At 37.6% G+C, this 23,131-nt stretch overlaps 1 protein-coding gene across 4 annotated transcripts in view; it reads left to right on the top strand.

The window, feature by feature from the left end:
* LOC110830519 (neuronal acetylcholine receptor subunit alpha-7) overlaps positions 1–23,131 on the top strand; it is a 44,251-nt gene that overhangs the window by 2,509 nt on the left and 18,611 nt on the right. For 2 of the 4 annotated variants that reach the window (XM_022065546.2, XM_022065545.2), the window contains exons 3-5: positions 8,879–9,066; positions 17,892–18,028; positions 22,975–23,129. In XM_022065546.2, coding sequence (XP_021921238.1) covers positions 8,985–9,066; positions 17,892–18,028; positions 22,975–23,129 — 374 coding nt within the window. In that variant the 5' untranslated portion in view covers positions 8,879–8,984. The remainder of the gene's footprint in view (positions 1–8,878; positions 9,067–17,891; positions 18,029–22,974; positions 23,130–23,131) is intronic. The other 2 variants (XM_022065547.2, XM_087345375.1) reach the window with 2 other exon arrangements.

The following is a 23,131-nucleotide window of genomic DNA, read 5'->3' as shown; positions in this document are numbered from 1 at the left end:
GATTATCTTAACCTGTAGAATTTGCAGTAAATATATTTACAAATAACAAAATTTAGTGATACTTTTTTGCATTTAGTGGTTACGATATGGGTTTTAGCCGTCTCCGGGTGGACCAGTATTGACATTACCACTCTATTAACGACGTACCTAAATCAAATCCCTTAACAAACCTGCCCGTTACAAAGAAATTTGAAAAAAAAGTGTAGAAGTTATGGCAATTTTTTGGAAATGTTCGAAAATATTTAATGTTATGAGATTTTGAATTTTTTTTATATTTTTCTTAAATTCTGAAAAATTTTCACCAAACCTAACACAAGCGAACTAATTCCCTAACCTACGATAAATTGTATTCCGTACCGGAAACATGATATTTATGAATAGGGAAGGAACAGGCGGTTCTTTTGAAGGAGACGCAGAACGTAAGAACAATTTCATGGGGCACAAGAACTTTTTATTGTCTTAGAAGCATTTATATTGAAATTGTCACGTAAAGTTTATTATGATTATCATTAGAAAATTAGCGGATGTTCTTGCAAGGACTCACATATAAAACCACAGGAAGAAACAGATATATATATATATATATATATATATATATACATATATAGTAAATGCGTAAAAGTTTCGTAGGAACAGTCAGTTCTATTACACAGTCATTTTAGAAATTAACTCCTGACTTTGATAGGACTCTCAGATGAAAATTGAAACTACTGCGTTTTGCATAGTCGTTGGGGCCGACTTCTGCTGGATTTTTAATATTCTGATGTCAGGTTGAGGTAAAAATCCTGAGAAATACCGAGAAATTTACTGAAGGCTATCCCCATCCGATCCCCAAATGTGCTCGAGGATTAGCAGCCGTGTGCATTTCCGCTTCGATTCGTGTTCACCGGCTCTGAAAGCCAACGTTTTGATAATGCCCCATTCCCCCATCCGTCTTGATGCGAGCCAAACGATAATGGTTCTGCAAGTCGTAATACGGTGAGGTATACCAGCCATTGTATTATGTGGAAACGAACATGCACTGGATTTCATGCCAAAAATTGGAATCTGAACACATTCTATGTGTCCTATAATATTACTACCCTGAGAACACTAACAGTTTTGTAACAGATTTATCTTTATTAATAGTAGATGTATTTATCGTACAGTTGAGAACACAACTAGTCTTTTCCAGTGAGGCGTGAGTGAAAAAGTTTCTAAAACAGTAATGTATTAGGCTTTTCTAGAATGTAATCTGCTCTTAGTTCGTATTCTCGGTGGTGAGTCTGAAGATGGTTGTCTTCTAAGTTTTTGCGCCGTGTAATCTGATAGAAGTTGGCCGACGTTTCAGACAGAAGTCCTGACGGCCGTGATGATGGAGGCAGCAAGGACCACTGAAACGTCGGTAAACTTCTACCAGACTACCGCCGTGAAAACCTCAAATCCTACATGTTTTTTTTTAAACTTAGATCACTTACTGTTGACGAAGCCGCCACGGTGGTCTAGTGGTCAGAACACTAGCCTTGTAAGCCTGGGGTCCCGGATTCAACTCCCGGTGGTGCTCAGATTTATAACTTGTGTTGGGCAAGGCCGTGGTCTAGGCAACACGGAGTTTTCCTCCGTGGCATCCCAACAATTACTCCACTCACACACACACAGAAGAAGGCAATGGCAAACCACTTCTGGATCATCTGCCAAGAACGTATATGAACAGGTCCCAGTCCGAGAAAAGGATGGAAGGATCCTGTTCATATGGACCTGTCGTCAGACAGAACACTACAGAAACTGTTGACGACACAGGACTTATGTGATAATTTGTGACAAACGGGTAAAGTTATATTATGCACCCTGTACAGACCCAATACTAACTTAACTCTGCCTTCGTCTTGTTTTCAGGAGTTTTTTCTCCTCTTGCCTACAGCCCAGAATCCTTTCAATTTCTTTCTCATGCTGTTCTCATACTTCGTTTGTTCTCTACAAATAAGAAGAGTCATCTGATAGACCCGTTTTGCTTTGGAAATTGGCTTCGTCAAATTAATGGCAATGCATTTCGATTAGATACCACTGATGAGGGAACTGTTTATTCAGACGCGTGGCTTGCACTGATAGAAGTTCGTTAATGATGATACTTATGGCTCACAGATTTGTTGTGTGATTGTCAATCCAACCTTTAGAATAAACTTTATTTATGAGATTTTATTATTCATACGAACTCAAAATTCCCGTTCCCATTTCTTCAGTTTTAATGTAATGTTTTTTACGTTTCCTCTGTGGTGGATCAAACACAGAAGGATCCAATTACATGAAACTGGTTTCGTGTATTAAGTTTCATGCAAACATTTTCTTGCCGATCAACACCCAAGAGAAATTGCATTAGTCCATCATAAAAATGGAATATTATTAAAAAAACAAAAAAATTTATTGAACAACAAATATCGATGATGGTCTTATGGATTGTAACGCCGCGTAGACTTATAGCTACATACCAATTTTAATATCCGTTTTAATATTATCTCTCATCTATTCTTAGACATAGCAAGTAATGTATTCCCTTCATATTATATTGCGCTATCTCATTCACCCAATTTGATGTCTGTAATACAAGTTTTCAAATATCAATTTCGCCTTCTGATATGGTACATGGCACAATACGGAGTTCTTTAAAAGGAGTAAGCCTAAATGAGGAAGAGATCTATCCCTTGGATGTATCTTTACAGTATATTTCCCTGCCATCTGCCATTCCTTTCGAGTTAGTAGACCCTATGACATTTTGTGAACTCCATACTAAGCCCATATTATATTGATGTCTGCTAAAACAGGAACGAAGAAGCTGTAGCAACTGATGTAATAATTTACAGGGCTGTCGTAACCATGGCGAAGCTTGCAGACTGGGTACAAATTAAATTGCATGATTCACGTTCCACAAGCTTCGTTTTTTTTTAAAAAAAAATCTTGATCCGTTTATGCAGTTCAGTAACTCTGTCCATTTATATATTTTTTTTTTTACATTTTGTGTGTTTTCGGTTAAAGAATCTCTATAAATATTATTTGTAAAAATAGCAGTGTTGGAAAGGTAACGTAACCTCTCTAAGGCGGAAAAGTTTAGTGTGTGAGAGTCAATTAATTTTGTAACGTGGAAACACAAAACACGCCAGAGTTTCTGTCATGTCGGATCTATAGATTCTGATAGTAATTCATTGGCCCTGGCACAACCAAGTTTCATCCAAGGTTGTGCCGCATGGTTCAAGCTGTTAGGCGCCCAGGTCAGTCCATCTGGGTGGGATTTGTGGTTTCAGTATATTTCCACCTCCGTCTCACATTCTCTCGTATATGGTGTGGGGGATGGACAGAGGACTCAGTTCGACTGACATTGTCTCACTCCATGGCGACAATAGCAGCAGTCTGTCTCAGACATCGATAAATCACTGAATCTGAATTCATTATTTTCACCCTCGAGATCGGGGACCTTCCAATTTTTTTTAGGTCGTGTTTACGATTTGACACCAAAATAGAGAAGGAAAGTAAATAATTTATGTGTGTTTGTTATGTACATTGTAGCTTATCGCATTTTATAAAATTTCACATAGAGTAGAGCGAAGATGAGACCGACTGAGACACCTTTTCAGTCGAATTCTAAAAGAAAATATAATAGCATAAATATCCCTGTTTGCTTCGACATACTTGTCTGCAAGTCTGTCAATCCGCATGTAATCAGCAGAGAATTACTGTTAAAATTTCCATACATTTTATTTATTGCGTATAATTTCCGCCTGCTCCAATTCCCTACACTGATAGTATAGCATTTGAAATGCAAACCGACAAAAATCATGTACTACAGTTCAAAAAATGAGTCAGAAGCAGGTCCGTGACATCCGAGTCACGACTAAAGAGTCATTTCTAGTCACCGAGAAGATATCTTCTGTAATGCAATCGCTTTGATGATGGAGGTAGTTGGCACCTACTGAAACGTCGGCCAATGTGTGCTAGATTACACATCATAGAAGACAGTCATCTTCATATCCGCCGACGTTAAAATTCATATTTCCGTATATTCCTCAGTCGTGTTAATTGGGTGTTGTACACAATGCTGTGCCTACTTGAGGATTTGCCCGTCTCCAAAACTTCAAGGTGCAGAAACGCGAATCTCCTCTCCGTCTTGGGGGAAATCATCAGTGACGCCATAAACTGGAGCATCGTGAACTCTTCACCACGGAAGAGTACTCGAGTGTTCAAGAAGCAAGAGATCTTGAAAGGTCGTACACCAAAGGACATCTCCTGTTACTCGCCAAGAGCGGTTCTGACCAAACACACGACGGAGAATTCTCGGAAAATGAGATTACCATAAATAAAGGTATTTGGGGGAGGGGGTCGTTACTTAACCCTTTTAATTTTACAATTCGATCAGATATGGACATGGCGAAAAGAATGAGATGAAGTTGAGGAATGGAAAAATGTCCCAGAATCAAAATGAGAACAGATATTTTAATAAAAAGTTGTGTGTTTAACTACATTTTCTACTCCACATTAAAGCTGTTTCGTACCCCTGGCTCTGACTTTGTGTAGAGAGGGACGAATACTTGTTCAATCAAGAACGAAGCTGGGCGGTAAAGGACGTGGGTGGGAAAACGGAATAAGCTTTCCATATTTCTTTCTCCATATTTTTCCCCTTTCGTCTCCTCTGAAAACTTTATAGGTTCAGCTTTTTCATTCCTTTTATCTGAAATGCGTGTACAGATTTGATCATAAAACTTAGTTAAGTGCCTTGCTGAGTAACTCCAGCATCACCTATTTGTATTTTAAAACTGATTATGTTGATGTAAGGGAAGGAAAAGTATTTCGTGGATGAAACTGTCAACTATGAGGTTAACAGTGTCTAGAAACGAGGGTTGGCCTAAACTTTTAATGATGTTTGTGATAAATTGACACAATTTGAATCTTATTTCAAGGTAAAATGTACACACAGACCGATGGTATATTAACCCTTGGAAGCCGAAGCTAATCTTTTGGTCTACGAATATCGATAATGTAGGACTGTTCCAGAGATTTTCATTTTGCTATCCAACTTTTTCATCGAGTCATTAATATAAATTTTTCAGTGTTGTTACAACCGCAGGGAAGATGTGAGTGAATTCCACACAAAATGTAAAACTCTTTTAGTGTACCCATAATTTAACTCTCATTTAATTATATTCATTCACTACTTTTGATACGTCTTATCTACTTCTTTTTGTGGTGATGTTGTATTGAGTTTTCTGTCAAGTTTTCGTTCTTCATTTTCCCTTTCAGTAAAGTACATATTACTTGTTTTTCAGGGTTTTTTTATCCGAGAAAGTGGAAAGTTTTACTATATGAAATTTTATGCTTGAATATTTCTCCTATGTTGTCCAACACTATTTAATATTAACATTAAAACGTGTTCAGATTCGAAGGGCTTTAAAGTACGGGCCTGAAACTTTTTAAGGAAACTTTAATTTCTTTAAGAAATTTATACGAAATATGAATTTTCGGAATTGATTCTCTCATTGTATTCTGTCTTGTTTCGAGAGTCCCAGGGTTTAACTTTCAGAATGTTTGCATTATTATTCGATAATTTCATCTGGTGGTTATAGTCTGTTATAACAGTGTTTCCCAAGGAAAAACACTGGAGCTTTCCTGGGTTTGAATCCTGATGTGTACTTACAGTACATTTAAATCGACTAGAATAAAGACCTCATTTTATTATAAACATGAAATTGAACAGAGAAAGTACTTCTTGTACATCTTAAATAATTATTTTTATAATAAATCATGTGTTAGCCGGATTATGAATGTTTTCTGGGATGTTGCGCCGTGTAGTCTGGTACAAACTGACCGAAGTCTCTTCGTCCTGATGCAGGCAGTAAGCACCTCTGAAACTTTGGTCAACTTTTGCCAGACTACACGGCGTAGTATTCCAGAACCAGAAGACAGTCACCTTCATAATCACCGCCGTGAGAACATGAAATTTCTTATATGTTAACTCATTTTTATAGGCTTGGATTCTCAAAAAATTTTATTCTCGTCAAGGCTAAAATGATTTTGGAACCATTGTACCACATAACCTCAGATTTAAGTTATAAAATTGAGGCACAGTAAAGGAACGTAGAGAATTATTTTGTTCTGTGAAATGTATCTCGTGTGATAGCTTTGCAATAATAGAATTTTATCTGCAGAAAATCAGTGATAGCGACAAAGAGGAGTACAAAATTGTTCAGTACGAAATTGAAAAAATATACCCTGAAAATGGAGAGAATATGTTATTTTTTTCAAAACGTTGGTATTACCTACGAGTCCACACAGCGTCACAGCCCAGAAAATCAAAATCGTTATCTAGACCGCCTTGAGAACCTTAAATCTCACATGCGTATCGAAGTCAAATAAGGTACCTTTCCATTCTTGTTATTTTCGTAAATATGCGTATCAGTCAAGGATAATTTTGACTCACAATCTCCCTATAATCAAGTAAGGTTTAAATGAGTGGCTTGTCACCATTACAAAGACATGGGTGAATTATTCTATAATTCTGTCTGTATGCAAGACGAACGTGATAGTTTCATAATTGGACTAATTCCACCATCAGCCTCCATTAAGGCGGAGGACGCTGTACAGAAGGACTTGAGATGAATTATAGGATAAAGTGTGGATGACATTTTTCCCAGCTGTTTGCATCGTCATGTAGGATTCTGCCTTGTCATCTAGATATGAGAAACTTACGAACATTTTAAAATTTCTAACTTTTAAGCAGCTTTTGAAAATTATACTACTGGTACAAGTGCAATTTTTTTGTGCGTTGTACAAAAACTATATTTCGCAGTCTGTGACACTTTTGTTACCAGCTCAATATCTCCATCATGAAACCAGTGTTGTGTCCTTATTCTGTAGAAAGATGAGATGGCAGAGAAAACTTGTAATACTTAGACATAGATGGGTGGATAATATTAAAACGAATTATAGTGAAAACTGATTGCAAAGATGTCGAGTGAGTTATTATGAATCAGGATATAGACTATTGGAGATTTTTGTGAACACTGTGATGAACGTTCGGGTGTTATCATTTGTACCAATGTTAGGTTATGGAGGGATCTGTTCCATGAAGTTTGTTCACTGTCATGATGCATAATCTATAGATCGTTCTGTGTCAGGTGAACTTGAGCTGCATAAGTTGGCCGAATACAGACCTGCTGTAGTACTTCCTATTCATCATTCATGGTTAACCGCGTCTCGAGACCCGTGGCATATACATCAATAGCAAATGCCCTGGATACTACCTCACATTTCTCTGAGCTGTTAACGTTTCAGATGCAATTAGGGCTCTGTTAGTCTCACTATACCGTTCTAACTGCAAGACAAGGTGATCTGCCCTGCAATCTGCTAAATTAAAAATAAATTAAATGTATAACTGAGTTACCATAACGACAGTGTTTTAAGATATTATTCTCTTAAACTTTTTAAACGTTCTTGTTCAATTTTTATCAGTCTATTCACAATAAAATATTATTATTAAATATTAAAATATTATTACAATTAACATTTAAATATTTAAAATATATTAATATATATATTTAAACGTTACATAAACAACAATGCAATTTATAAATAAAAAAGTAACGAGATGTTTTACCATCTTTTGATTTAAAATTAAGTTAAATATTTAAAGCGAGTTACCACTGCAACATCGTCTTCAGATAGCGTTTTAATATCCTTTTCCGAAGCTCCGAAAATTTTTAATACGGTAGTTTATAAATATAAAATTGTATAGTGACTGAGCTTTTTGCCTTCCAACGAATTGTAATGAAAATAAATGTATATACTTCAGTTACCACATCAGATAACGTGTTATAAATTTAAATTAGTCAGAAAGAAAGGAAAAAACTGCTGAAATTAAATTAATTAAACGTTTATCCACTGTTACCGTTGTGACATGGGCTTCAGACAAATAACACTGACGCCTTATTATATCCAATAATATGAGACGTTCATTCTTGTTCTGGTAGAAATTTTCTGACGTTTCAGTGGTGCTTACGGCCTCAATAATCAGGAATTATCGCCCTGATGACGGAGACAGAAGGCACCTATGAAACGTTTTTCGCTTTCCACCAGACTACACGACGAAATAACCCAAAAGACAGTCATGTCCATACTCGCAACCGTGAGAACCTGAAATATCACGCATATTTGTTGTTCCCAAGTATTTCACATTTACCTTCTGCGTCTACCCTATACCGTATTGACGAGAATGTGGGCTGGTTTACCTCGTGGCATACCCACGATGTCTCTTCAATTTATTCTAGCAGTCGTTCGGTCACATCTCAAATTCTATAGGCACCATAATCTTCCCCCGACCCATCCCATTTCAAGGACTCTAGGCACGTTCGCTGTAATATTTCTTGTAACTGAAACGGACCATTCTTTCAAAGGAATTTGCTCTCTTTTATTAATCTTTGGGAGTCAGTTCCTACAGCATCTGCTTTGAATTGCAGAACGTTGTGTATTAACCATTCAAACCTTGGTGGTAACTAGATGAACCACCTGCTTTAATAGTCAGTAATAATACAAGTATTTCTTGATGTTATATTGATTTAGTCAGTAAAGAAATTTCTTGTATTTTGTGGAACTCGTAGGTTTATTTCCGTGTTCATAAGAACATGTTTTCATACACATTTCAGTTTAAGAATTATATCGTACGTGGTCTACCAATTTTTTAAAAAAAAAAATTTGTGTTATAAAACAGGTGAAGTTCGATTTTTGCTAAAGTAAAGTAATGTTTATATTGGATCAATTTTAACTGAAATTAAATTCGTCTGATAACTCTGAGTAAAAGACTGCCATCTTCATGACAAACTTTAACATAAATAGAGATGCGAGGTGCACTCATTTCCAGGAAGGGTCGAGTGGACGGACGTGGACCTGCGCGGTAGGTCTTTTGGCACCGCTGTAAGTGCGTCGAGATGAAGCATAATCATTCGTCCGCCTGATAGCGTCGGCAGATGGGCTCGACGGTTGTGTCCTCGTGGTTGCAGCATATGACGGGGCTTTGCGCTTTACTTTGCGTGGTCATGGCGACAGGCGGTGAGTTATTAAACAACTTTTTAAAACTAATTTTTATTTGTTTATGCATCTTGTGAATGAACAGGACCTAAATTGTTAAGTATCTGGTGATAAGCTGTTTTTATTTTTCGAACTTCGTAAATTTTACATTTTTAAAGTGCTCCTAAAGATGTAGGATTTGAGGTTTTCACGGCGGTGAGTCTGAAGTTGGCTGTCTTCTGGGATGTTAAGCCGTGTATTCTGCTAGAAGTTTACCGACGATGAGGGCTATTGATGCCCTGATGATTGAGGCAGAAATGATCTCTGAAACGTGAGTAAACTTCTACCAGACTACACGGACGCGACAACCCAGAAGACAGCCATCTTGCTCCTAAAGATCCTTATTGAAGAATCAGGCTTAAAAACTTTAATCAGATTTATTTATGGAATAACATAACATGAAATTTGAACATTTAAGTATCGCGTTATTTTTTCTTCGAGAACTATCTCACAATTCTTGATGTTATAATTGAATTTAAAATAGTTATGTACGAGGCAATGTGTCCTTCAATAAGGAATATGAATTTTATGATCGCATGTCGATATATAAGTTTATAGCATGTTGAATAAACAAGATTAGTAAAATGATGAACTGCACAAATAATTTAATTTATATTGTAAAATTTTGATAATATTATTATTATTAGTTCTGCTGATATGTCATCTCTTGATTGTAAGATGGTAAGTGACCCACTGGTAGGAACTGGTAAATAAACAAAGTTTTATAATGCCAGAATTAAACTGCACAAACGCAGTTAGCGCTTGTCTGTCTGTTCACATTGATAATCTCCTGCGTCTGGCATTTCTGGAAGATTTATTTGTGAATTTCGATGTTTATCTTTTTTTAAAGGTTGTTCCGTCTTATTTAAGTTTTATGTTGGTATGTTCCTTGTTTCTCATAAGGGTTCAGAGCCATAGGTTTTAATTACGTCTGTTACATTGATCAGGAATTCTACAAATTATTTTTGACGGGAAAGATTTTCAATCTATCTTCTAATTAATCACAAAATATCAAAATAAAAGAACGTGTTTCTTAAGTAACCGAAATTACCTCGCAAGTTTTCCGGTTTTAAACATTCAGAAAATTAAACACGGTACATACATTTTATACAAAGTTTTTGTTTCTATAATTTTTTGTAAAAACTAGTTCTGTGTAACATTTTAATTAATTTTCTCACTTAAAGGTGCGCTTCAGAATTTATTTTGTTTCAAACTGGACGTCGTGGGCTGAAAATAAAGGGCTGCTGTAAAATTTACTTTTTAAAACCTTAACGTAGATAGGATAATATTAAAGTGTAGCTTAAAGAAATGCGGTATAAGGTTGTCGCCTGGATTCATCTGGCTCAAGATCGAGTCCGCTGGTGGAATCTTGTGAATATGGCGGCAAATTTTCCATTTCCGTGAAAGGCGGGAAAAAGCGACAGAATGTCAATTTCTGCATGGGTATTTTTATACGAAGGTCTAAATGCACTTAGGTATATATAATAAAAATAAATTAAGTATTTCAAACAGAGTTAGGCCTGTAATCCGTAAAGATATATGTTTTGTCGTAAGATATTTACATTTATTACAATAAATGACCCGTTAAAAATGACGGGGAAATGTGAAATAGTAAAACATATTCATGAATATTAAGAAAAGCGCAATTTTGAAATGGTGGGCTATTCTCTTGTCAGTCTGCATGTAGTTTATGTTTTTTATTCGATTTTGTGACGTTTTTACTGTATCAGACTCTAGCATCTTCCTCGCCAGTAGAAAATAAATTGCTGGTACTCTCCTCTTATCGTTCATCCAGTGTGAACAATAGCATGATAGGTTTGAAGACTGGGCATATTTATAATTTAATATAAAAGAATATAATGTAATATAATAATTCTTTTGCTTCTCACGGGACATCTAAAGTGACATGTTTTGAAATAATAGCCAGATATAACAATATTCGTGGCGAAGTTCATGTTGGAGTATTAATTACGTCATGGTACATAAGGATAATAGAATTTAGGTCAATGGTATCCGCGAGAAATTTATTTAAATGCAAGGAACAACAAAGAACAGAATCTGTACTTCAATCCCGGATCTCCAGTGTGAAAGTAATCCTAATCTCATCCATTTTCTCAGAAAATCGTCTCATTTTTTCCTGCAGAAAAAGTCCTTTCTACTTAGTGTGTAATTGTTCTTTGAAATGGTAGCAGTTTAAAAGTTTCTGTTTAATTTAAAATGTATTGCGCGTTGCTTTCTGGATGATTCAAATTTAATTTACGTTCTTGGCTTAAAAAATTAAAAACCAGTATTAGGTTATATTAATTTTGTTTATATTACACAAGGCAACACTGGGTGTTCAGCGTCTGGTTGTACTTAGGATGAAAGTTCTTTTTGATAAAACTAAAAGGCGGGCAGAATGAAATTTTACGCGGCGAAAGATTCAAACCGCGATTTCTGTTAACAGTCAACCGCTTCAAAGGAGTACACGTCATGACTTAACGCTTTCTTAGTAAGTAAAATGAATCATCATGAAAATGCTGGCATCTTTTAATTATTGTACTGAAATATAGAGGTATTTTTATCAGTTTCTTTGGCGAATTTGACAACGTCTGAAAAATTATAAATTGGATGATGAAAATTATGCAATTTTAGTCAAAAACGTGAAGTAAATGGACCACTATAGAGACATAATCTTAAAGAGGATGAATCTTAAATAGATTGGAGTACTTATTAAGGCCTTGAATAGGGCTCTGTTGGCTCGTGATAAGGCAGAACAGACTAAAAATTTATGAAAGGAAATGAATTTCTTGTGAGAGCTGAAGTTCTGACGGCGGTGAAGATGTCGATGTTGGTCTTCTGGGTAGTAACGCCACGTGGATTTCTAGGTAGGTACATACCAACGTTTCGAAGGAACATACTACCTCCATCTTGTTGATTGAAGCGAGCAGAGCTAGGAGAAAATAGAAACATTATTCATATCTGTGAACTCGAAGATACACTTATCATCTTCGTGGCATTTTAGTTTCGTCTGTGGCTTTAGAACTGTCATGAGAGTTACGACACACAGACGTGTTGGTAGGGGGGGGAGGTGAACTGTGAAAAATGAGTGTTTTTTTGAGGAAAAATGTGATAATATAACATTTCAGGATGTAATAATGTTCGTGTATGAATTCGTGTTCCATCAGTGTCAACTCTCGTGTTTTCAAAACGTTCCTCCTCACACCAGAGATTTTTCTCACATGTCTTGCCGAGTTTGTGGATCTCGTTAAAAGTTTGACGGACAGATATGGAGACGCTGTCTGTTAGAAACTGCCAGCGTTCAATACTTGTCTCTCTTCTTTTTCTAGTTACAAAATCATATATAGTGATGGGGTAAGCAGATGATACGGTACTTCTAAGGGGGGGGGGGGGTACTAAGAAACATTGCCCCTTTCATTCTGACTTTAAGATGAGCTATGTAAGGAATACTTTTAGAAATTGTTTCGTTATTGACCATAAAATGTAAATCGATTTCAAGTTAAAATCGCAGTTCTTAGCTGTTGGCCTAAGAAATTGAAAGATAAATTTTAAAATTCAGTAAATTTAGTTTACAAATCATGATTGTTTATTTTAACCATCTAATCACAATAAAATATTTTATTAAATATTAAAATATTATTACTATAATTAACATTTAATATTTAAAATATTTAAAATATATTAAAATATATATTAAAATGATGCTCTTTCTATCGAAATGTTCGATTTACATTAGAGCATCATCATTTTCACGACATGTTTCGGTTTTCAATGAACCATCTTCAGGTGTATAATCGATATAAATTTAAATGTAATATTCTAAATGCAATCCTTCGTCAGATGTCCATTAAATATCGGAAAGTTATCCTCTTCTAGATCAATTGTACTTTGTTATCACATTGAATGTGCATCATTTTAATATATATTTTAATATATATTAAATATTAAATGTTAATTATAGTAATAATATTTTAATATTTAATAAAATATTTTATTGTGATTAGACGGTTAAAATAAACAATTATAATCATCACAATATGACGCAACAATATCACCTTACAAATCATGCTTTTGCATTTAATCTTTACGCATTTTGATAGCAGACTGGAATTCAACGTTTTCTGGACCGAATATAAGCAAAAATGCCTCGAATTTAATTGTCTCTTAATTTCTTAGTGAATGTATTAAGTTGAGTTCATGTTCGTCCGGGTGGAAACATTCCAGGTCTCTGTCGGAAATTAAGTTCACTATAGAAGCACCCAATCTAATCTCTGTAATTAGTTCACCGTGTTGATAATCTACGGCCCAAGACCATAAATGGGTCCACTGCTCTGGATATTGGCTTGTCAACGTGTTCAGAAGCCGAATGAAATGACTTTCTGCTGTTCCGCTATGAGACAGCATCAGACTTGTTCTGAGTAATCAGTTTGCACCCACATATCAATACGCTGATAGTCACGACCATCGCTAGAGATATTAACAACTTATTCGCTTGTACATTGCTCGCTCTCCATCCTTAATTAAATTTATCTGCATTCTGTGTCGCTGTTGTTCTGGGCCTGATCCATCGTTCCACATTTTAAAACAATAACACTACGTTTTGCGACCTGACTGTGATCTCTTATGGTGAAAATCCCTGGACCCCGGTCCAGGGATTAGGATTACGTATTTTCACCTGAAGATGGGAGCAAAGCTAGCTCCCGAAACGTTTTAATCTTATTCTAGAATAACTAACGATAGATCAATTCCAGAAAAAAACAGCGATATTGATGTAACACATTCTTTAGTCGTAATAAATCGTTAATATGTTCGTGTCGTAACAACTGACTCCATGGAGTACTGTCTTTCTTGAGAATTGTGTAGTACATCCAGCTAGTCAAAATGTTCCCCGTTTTTTAATGACATCCGTAGGTTCATTACCATGCTAACAAGAGCCCGCTTCCGGCATAATTAGAATGTTACGAAATGTTTCACGGGGTCTTATCAGTTATTTAGGTTATTTGGGATCTGTGTTTATCCTCCGATCTCTTATCTGAAAGCCGTTTGGTTAAAATGTTCAAAATTACGAACTATTGTACCTGTTTCTTATGAGTGTGAAAGTCAGTGTCTTACACTAGTATTGTAGTGTAAATTACGTTCAAGATAAGGGATTAACAAACTATGGGCCATGAAAACGTTCAGTCCAGACCGCGACGTATTTAGGGTATTAATAATAAAAGGGCCTTTGTTCATACGTTATAGGCAGTGAGTGTATTATAATAGCTATAAAATCGAGATGTTCATGAAAATTTAAATTTTGGGGCCCGAGGCTATTTAATCGGTGGTATACAGAGCGTTGCTATGAACTTACATAATGTGGGCGGAATGAAAAATTACGTAGAAAAAAATACACGGGTCAGTGCACTTAATAAACACAAATTTGATTATTTTTGTAAGGCATCCAAGTAAAATATCGCCTCAGACAAACATGTAAATTGACTGTGTAGCCTAAATTTCAGATGATTATTTGGAAGACTTAACTTCGTTTACAGTCTTAATATTGATAATATGCCCTGTAAAATGGCTACAAACTAACAAAAAGTTAAATGTTATGTTTAAAATAAGCCATTTGGGTCTTTACATGTATTATCCAAGAAACGTTATCAGAATCTTGTAAAATAACACTCAGTTCTAATTTCAGTACGGGTGTTCAAAATTGCAATTTTGACAATAAACAATTACGAAGTTTAAGCTATTAAGCCGATAGGATTCTATACACGTTTGAAAGTTCCATAAGCTTGTAACAGATACACTTCGCGGCACCTGACTGATTAAGGACGTCTCAGACATTTCAGAAGTTGAACTCCCTTGCTAATTTCTTTTCTCTCTTATAACGCCAGCAGTGTGTAAACATTTCAAAAGATATGCCACGTGGACTAAGACTGAGCGACTACAAGTTAGATGTTTCATGATTTTCGAAAGCCTTTCTATCACAGTCTCTTTTCTTCGATCTGAGTTGAGTGCATTCATTCCCAGACGGACGTTATTTCCATTCGTGTATCACAAAGCAGCTTCCGCCAAGAGTATTTGTAAGATTGAACTTGCAAGAAGCTCCTTTGAAATGGAATGGGTATCATCAACAGCAATAATGTATTCTGTATTCACATCTGCATAGGCTATAGTGTGATTCTGAAGTATTGCTTTTTCGTGTCTTTGCTTTAAATCATCATAAAACATGAACAGCCATGGCCTCGCAGAAATGTGAGATGCTGTTTCATTTCTCTCAAGAAGTGTTAGTGAAAACAATTATTTATGAGCCTTTCTAAATATTTAAAGTCCATAGGTAAATACATATCCCACCTGTAATATCAGTTAGTAACCATTAATTTTAAACATATTTATGTGTTTCGTATAATTTTTGTAATAAAAATTGATTATTTCCTTAAACAGCGTGAACCTGTTGATCTTTGTAATGGTGAAGTATTGTGTTTTCTTTGCGGTGCGGACAGAATTATTAAATACTATCTAGATGAACCTCAGGTCCCAAAGAGTTAAAGTCATCGGTTTTGGGCATATCACGATGTGGAGTCGTGTGACAAGGCTTTCAGAACTGCATGGATCAAAGATCTGATAGTTTCTGTATGGATCTAGAAATTACCTGCCTTCTGAACTCGAAGATTCATGATTGAGATCATAGGAGCCCACCACTGAAACCGATCTTGAGACAAATGGGTCCTACCCACATTCCTGAAACCCCTTATTTTAAGTACTTATATTTCATATTAGAGGGAACCCAGGATCAAATATCTAAATATTAGCCCGGATATCGGTTACAATGGCTAAAGTTTTTCGTGGTTTTTCTTAATCCCTCCAGAAAAATACTGGCAGTGTCTTAAAGTGGGCCACGATTACTTCCATTTTATTCACACTCAGTCGATGCCACATAGTCTAAGCTACTTTCAGCGTCGTTAAATAAATTATTTAGACTTTACCCAGAGATATATCACAGCCGTCTTTCGTGTGTAATGGAACCAATACGCTCAGACGACCAGAAAGCGTCGAAGTATGCCTGTGGGTGTTGAGAGACGCGAAACCAGAATGTTTCTGCGAATGAGTTCATCAGCAACTGTACCGTGTTAACGACGTGCCATGGGTGATGTGGTCAGTTTCACGCTTCGCCGCCTTCAGTTTTAGATATTCCCTGATTCCATACCGTTAAATGACGGTAGATTTCAAACAGAAGGAAAAAGTATTTGAATCCGCAAATCTGTGCTTGAGATAGTCCTTGCCCTCAGCACGCGTGTTGACAGATTGTGGTATTATGGATTATGATACCGTGCAGTCTTGTAGGTGGTTCTCGAATCTCACATAGATGTAGGTGATTGTTATTCTCATCAGATTGCCTTAAGATAATTTTGTATGTCATAAACACAGTTGAATGCCTCCCATGGTTTCCCCACTCGACTACCTGTTCGTTTGTACACGTATGTAATTTAATGTACGGAAGTGACCATTATTTTCCTATTCCGTCTAAAATCAAAATTAATTTAATTAATCGTTATTTATTTACCAACGTAATCTGTAGCTCAGACTTTATATTATCGAACAATAAGTAAAGTAAAGTTTGTCCCACTATACGCCATGTAGGCGCTTGGGGGGAGTGGAGGTATAGCTCCTCTCTTCCTTGACCTCGGCACTAGATGGGGGTGAGTGGTCAGCATCACGCCCCGGCCGGCTTTACCCCCGGGAAAGGACCCCGGTACCCATTGTAGAGGAGGATGGGTGGGCCCCAGAGCCGGTCTGGACGCAGAGGCTAGAGGAAAAATCCTCTGCCCCCGTCGGGGATCAAACCCCAGTCGTCCAGCCCGTAGCTAGTCACCGAAATTACAATGAAAATTATGCCGTCTGCTTAAGTGCTTCACGTTGAATGAAGTGGTCGTGGTACAATTTAAGGTACTATCCCAGAATTTGCCTGGAAGGATTGAGTAAAAGCACGAGAAAGCTTTGAATTTTGTCCTCAGAGTATATTTATGTGTTTTGTTTGATCATTAGAATAAACAGCGATTACTTCCCTAAACAACATCAATCAGGTGATCCTTGTAATGGTGGCGTGTTGTCTTTCCAATACGGATTGAATTTTTAAGTATTACTTATTTAGACGAGCTTCGGCTTCAAGCGATTAAACACGAACAATTCCATTAGTTTATGGAGAGCCAAGTATCCACTTGTTACGTTAAGGACGGATGATTGGGATTGGACAGGCATTGGGGTGATGGAAACAAAGAACTTGATTAAGTTCCTAAAAACAGGGAAGGGCAGACAGACACAGTGTGCACTTTCATCGAGTTTGCTGTAGCTCAGCACACTGAACGCTTCAATGCTCTCCTGTTCAACAAAGCTGTACAAATCCGCCTTAGTTTGAACATCCCACAAATTGAAACATGATTCAAGTAGTACAGTCGTTCGTCGTTAATGTAAAACCCCCGAATCAACCAACTACCTGTTCACATAGTTGGTCTTGCGTTCAGTAAACTGAGGTATAAGTTCGAATGCCTTATCCATTTTAATCATTGGTAGAGGTTTATCCTGAATGTCTTTGGTGAAGGTATTCCATCAATGCTTTCTTCGTTTTAGGCCTTATCCGTTGTTTGTTGAATGTCTTCTTAAAAAGTCTTAAAAATCACTATTTTCCTGAGGTAAAAATACCGGAGACATCTGCTCGCTTTACCACATCCGGCCATCTAGGCGTCTCGCCATTTCACCCGAAGGTGCAGCCGGTGACTTCAACATGAGCGTGTTTAACTGTGGGACTCAAATCTCTGTTCCAGTGTTAGGAGACGAGCAGGAATACAGACTGACGCGCTATCTTATGGCGAATTACGATCCGTCAGTTCGTCCTGCCGAGAATTCATCAGAGCCTCTCAAAGTTGTGTTTGGGATCTCGTTGCATCACATCATAGATGTTGTAAGTAGCCTGATTTCTAGTACGAGGTGCGATCGGAAAGTTTCAAGACTGTGTCAATAGAGGGCGAACCGGATGTAGTACGAGCTTCTGCCGCTAGGGGGTGCGGCCTACATTCATAGTGAATCAGTGTGCCAGCCGGCATCATCCAATTAGCATTTGTTTCTTAGTTACGGGCGTTTTGGTAGTGCATTACACCGACCCTCCTGCGATTTCGGAATGGCGTGTGCATCAAATTTTGCCAAAGACTCGCCAAAACGGCTACGGAAACCTATGAAATGCTAAAGCAAGCATTTGGGGAGTCCGCAATGGGTCGTGCACAAACTTTTGTGTAGCATTCACGTTTTAAAAATGGCCGAACCTCTGTCGATGATGACGAGCGTTCTGGACGACCATCTTCGAGCACAACGCCCGAAAATGTTACGAAGATTCGGCAGGCCATTCACGAAGATCGACGTCGTACCATCAACGACTTGTGCGACATTGTTGGGATAGGCTATGGGACCTGTCAGCTGATTCTAAAGGAAGAACTCCACATGCGACGCATCATGACAACGCGCCAGCGCACAACGCCCTCAAAGTTCGGCAGTTTTTGGCCTCAAACACCATGGCCGTCATCCCGCATCCTCCTTATTCGCCGTGTGACTTCTTCATCTTCCCAAAGATGAAAATTCAGCTAAAGGGAAGGAGATTTGAGACGATAGAAGAGATTCAGGCAGAATCGCAAATGGTGCTTGACAGGCTGACAAAGAAAGATTTCCAGGGATGCTTCCAGGCTTGGCAGCGGCGCTGGGATCGTTGTGTTCACTCCCAGGGGAACTACTTCGAGGGTAATGGATAAATTTAATACCTTAGATAAGTGTACGGGTTTTTATAGGCGCAGTCTTGAAACTTTCCGATCGCACCTCGTATCTCATGGAAATCAGTGAATGTGACGACTGAATGATTATAAATATAATTTTGATTTAATTATTAGCTTCAGTTTGTTGAAAGTTCTGACGACGGTTAAGATGTTAATGTTAGTCTTCTGGGTGTTAAAGCCTTGTGGAATTGTAGGTAGGTACCAGCGTTTCGGAGAAACATACTGTCTCCATCTTCAGGGTTACCCTGAAACGTTGGTATCTCCCTACAAGACCACGTGGCCAGCCTTATATGGATGTTATTTTCAATATAATAAATCCAGCAGTTCAGTTCGGCCCAGGCACAGATCTTGACTGGTAGAGCAGTCCACGGGATGACAGATTAAGCAGCGATATGGATTCTTTCTTTTCTTTTATAGTATAAAATTAAAATTGGTCTTATTCTCCTTCCTGAGCTGCTCATTCTTTTGTAGACTACAGGCTCCAAAACACATTTTGTCCATGCGGACAGTCTCCATATTACAAAAATTTATCCAGCACTTTTGCCAACCAATAATGCTTCTCTTTTGACTCTGTGTTATTTCTCGTTTCATTTTCATTTTTCTTGTACTCTTTTCTTTGCTGGATTCCGTTGTAATATTCTTATTGTGCTTCTGCGTTATCATTTCCTGGCAAACTTTGATGTTTCCTGATATTTGCATCACTTTTAATCAAAATCCTAATTTCCAGAGGACGTCCTTTGAGAGTTTTGTTACAGATTCACTAGTTACGTATGTTACAATAGCGATGTGACGATAAGTAAAGCTTTGCAGTCTGCCAGCGTCCGATTTGACAAACTCTGTGAGTTATTGATCTTAAACAACTGCCTAACGAGTAGCGATTGCTTCGTTTGCAGTATCGGCTCTGTTTTCTGCCAGTTTCCTGTGGGTGTGCCATAACTATGACACGTTGGCTTTCTCCAAAGTTTTATACTTACTTATAATATTAAGAGAAACATTTCAGATTGTGGGAAGTGAGAATATAATATTCCTTCGATATGTAATATGAAACTAGACTAGTCTTTCTTTAACTTCCATTAATTACTAAAATAAAACCCTACTCGCTTTCAAATTATTGTGAATCTGATACACTGTTGAACGCATTGTGGTAGACATGGTAGGAATTGCTTAGGTTTCAGAGGTCGATGAGCCCTGATGATGGATGCAGGGCCTCTGAAACGTCGGTAAACTTCTACCAGACTACACGGAGCTACAACCCAGAAGACGGTCATCTCAGTGTTAACAGATTCGTGCGTTGCATTAATAGAGCGATTTGAACTACGAAACAAATGTTTTTCTCTCAGTCAAAATTCTGACAGTAGTTAATGTAAACGGAAGCCTGTACGTCGAAAAGTAATTACTACGACATTCTAGATCAGAAACAATCCGTTCCGTGCATAAAAGAAAGGCTGGCCTATTGTAAAAGTAGAATGATAAAAGTAAAGTGAAAGTTAATGAATTTTATAATGAAATCCTAACAATTTTAATAACCCGAGTTTGAGAAGTTTGTTGAAAGCTGTTTTACCTCTCTGCATTAGTCACGTAATTTAGCAAGTAAATTATTGAAAATAAAGATATAAAATAATAATTATTATTAATGATGGGTGTAATCGAAAAACTTGTGCCTACAATGCTGAATGACAGTTCAGTGGAATATGGAATGAAATAATTTTGTACTGTGTACCATCTATAAGCTTGGTTGATCTTGTTCTTTCGCTAATTAAACTAAAGTTCGAATCAAATAAGAAGGCGGTTGAACTAACATTTTTTGCGTGGAAAGTGACAAAACTACGCCACTGCATATTGCGAAATAGTTTTCCCTCGAATTTTTCATGAATTTTAATAGTATGTCGCAACATATCTTATCATCATCAAAATATTATTACATTATCTCACACTGTTTATCGAAACTCGATTTTCCCTTCCAAACGTTTACATTTCATTGTCGTAACTCTTAACAACGCGTACCTAAACAGAGCTATTTAGACGGCGCATTCACGAGAGGAAGCAATCAGTTTAGTTAACAAATCGCAATTGATCTTGGTTAGTTCAACTGTCATCACGTGACAGTGCTATAGAGCAACTACCCCTCCCCTCCCCGCCTTTGTTAGTTCAATCATTAGTGTACTTATCCCTGGTGAAATCAGAACGCGTCAGGTATGTCCCTCTGTGGTGAATGCTATGCGTGCTAACCTAACCTAACCTAACCTAACCTAACCTTTTCTCTCGTTACTTGCTTGCAACTGCTGGAATGTGGGCATAATCTGTGACGAGAATCCTCTGATGTATTCAGTTTTCGGCTGGTGGCTATGTGACAGTCTCGATTCAACACGTCCTGAACATGAGCGATGGTTCCAGACTCGGTTATTAGTCTTCTTATATATATTGTCTAATGACTTTTATACGCCGTGCTTCATTTTAATGGCGTGGCATGCAGATGCTGAACACAGAGACAGGGATCTACAGCTTTGTATTCCTGGATTATGTATAACAACGATTAATAGCTTTGTCGTTCTTTGCTGTTTTAATATATTCTTCGCAAAATTTTGACAAGCTGAACAGAGTGTGACGTTGTTGAATCATTTGTTCTTTTTACCAGCTACTTTGAAAAAAAAAAGTTAAATGTTGTCAGCCGTCTGATGGATTAACTCAGCGGTGCGGAACCTATCTTATAGTCTAAAGTTAGTTGTTCATCTGGTCAGGAATTATTAATATTGTCGAAGACAGGAATTCACAGACGCGTTCACAGTTTCACGCTACTTCTATAAAATCCATTTTAATATCATCTTCCTGTGTGAAATTGTCTTCCAAAGCGATTTCCTCCTCTGAGGTCTTCTGACTGAAATGAATCTCGGCTCCCGTGTGCCCCATTTATCTAATCCTACTTGAGTTGATAACCTTAATATTTGGTGAAGATTATAGACCATGCAATTCTCTCTCATTATAGTCATTTTCTTTTATTAGGATCAAAATATTCCCCTCAGCACCTTATTATGAAACATCACTGCCGTCGTAAAATAACTTCATTCAAATAACTCCCTTAGAATAAAGTCAAGCCACTGAGTAAGTCAATAAATTTCAGGTCTCATATAGATCCAGAACGTTCCTTATCGCTTTCATATGAGTCCACCACAGGTCCCTATCGTGAGACAGATATATCGAGTCCACACATCCCATCCATCTTAATACGAGGCTCGTCCACAAAGTAAGTTTCCCTGGGGCCGTTTACAGAAACAAAACACAATTTCATGTAAATATTTATTGCAACAGATACAGCAAGTGTCCAGCTATTTTTCAACATATTCGCCACCGGAATTGAGACATTTGTCATACCGTGGGACCAACTTTTGAATACCTGTGTCGTAGAAGTCTGCCGCCTGGGATTGGAACCACTGTGTGACAACCATCTCCGCCTCTCTGTCATTCTCAAAACGCTGACGCTGACCGGACAGGAATTTCTTGAGGTGTAGGAAAAGATGGAAATCACTGGGAGCGAGGTCCGGGCTGTAGGGTGAATGATTAAACACCTCCCAGCTGAACTCCTGCAGGAGACTTGCTGTCCGTCGAGCCGTGTGCGGCCTAGCGTTATCACTGACCGCACTTCACAGTCGGCGGGAGCTGGAATAAGAACTTCCATCTTCAACAGCTGCAACGATGCTACTGTGAGAACGCGGGAAGTGCCGTTAGTGCATGCGCCATGCTACGTCATTGCTGTATCACGTACGCACAGTCGCTTCGCGCAATATAAGGTTTGCTAGCTGTGGGACGAGTGGGAAACTTACTTTGTGGACGCGCCTCGTATTATCCTCTCATCTCTTCCCTTCAGGCTTTCATACCAAAATTATTGTACCTATTTTTAAAATGTTATGTTTCCGTGCGTGCTACATACCCCACCAATCTTATCCTTTATTCTATTATTCTAATAATAATAATAATAATTGAAGAAGTGTGTGAATTTTATTGTTCCAAATTTTTTTAAAGCTAAAAACAAACGTGTTATGTACATTTCTCCTCTTAGTTCTGGGACTGAGACGTTCTCTTATTTTGTCAGGACGAGAAGAATCAGATCCTGACGACAAATTGCTGGCTGACACAGATTTGGACCGATCATCACCTCAAGTGGAACGCGTCAGATTTCGCAGGAATAAGGGTCATCAGGTTACCTTACCAGAGGGTCTGGAGGCCGGACACAGTCCTGTACAACAAGT

Source organism: Zootermopsis nevadensis, unplaced genomic scaffold (assembly GCF_977971745.1).
Source record: "Zootermopsis nevadensis isolate Lab colony 2312 unplaced genomic scaffold, Znev_1.0 Znev_ptg000001l, whole genome shotgun sequence".
Taxonomy (NCBI): Eukaryota; Metazoa; Arthropoda; class Insecta; order Blattodea; family Termopsidae; genus Zootermopsis; species Zootermopsis nevadensis.
The sequence above is the reverse complement of the archived record's forward strand: the minus strand, read 5'-3'. Positions and strand labels throughout refer to the sequence as shown.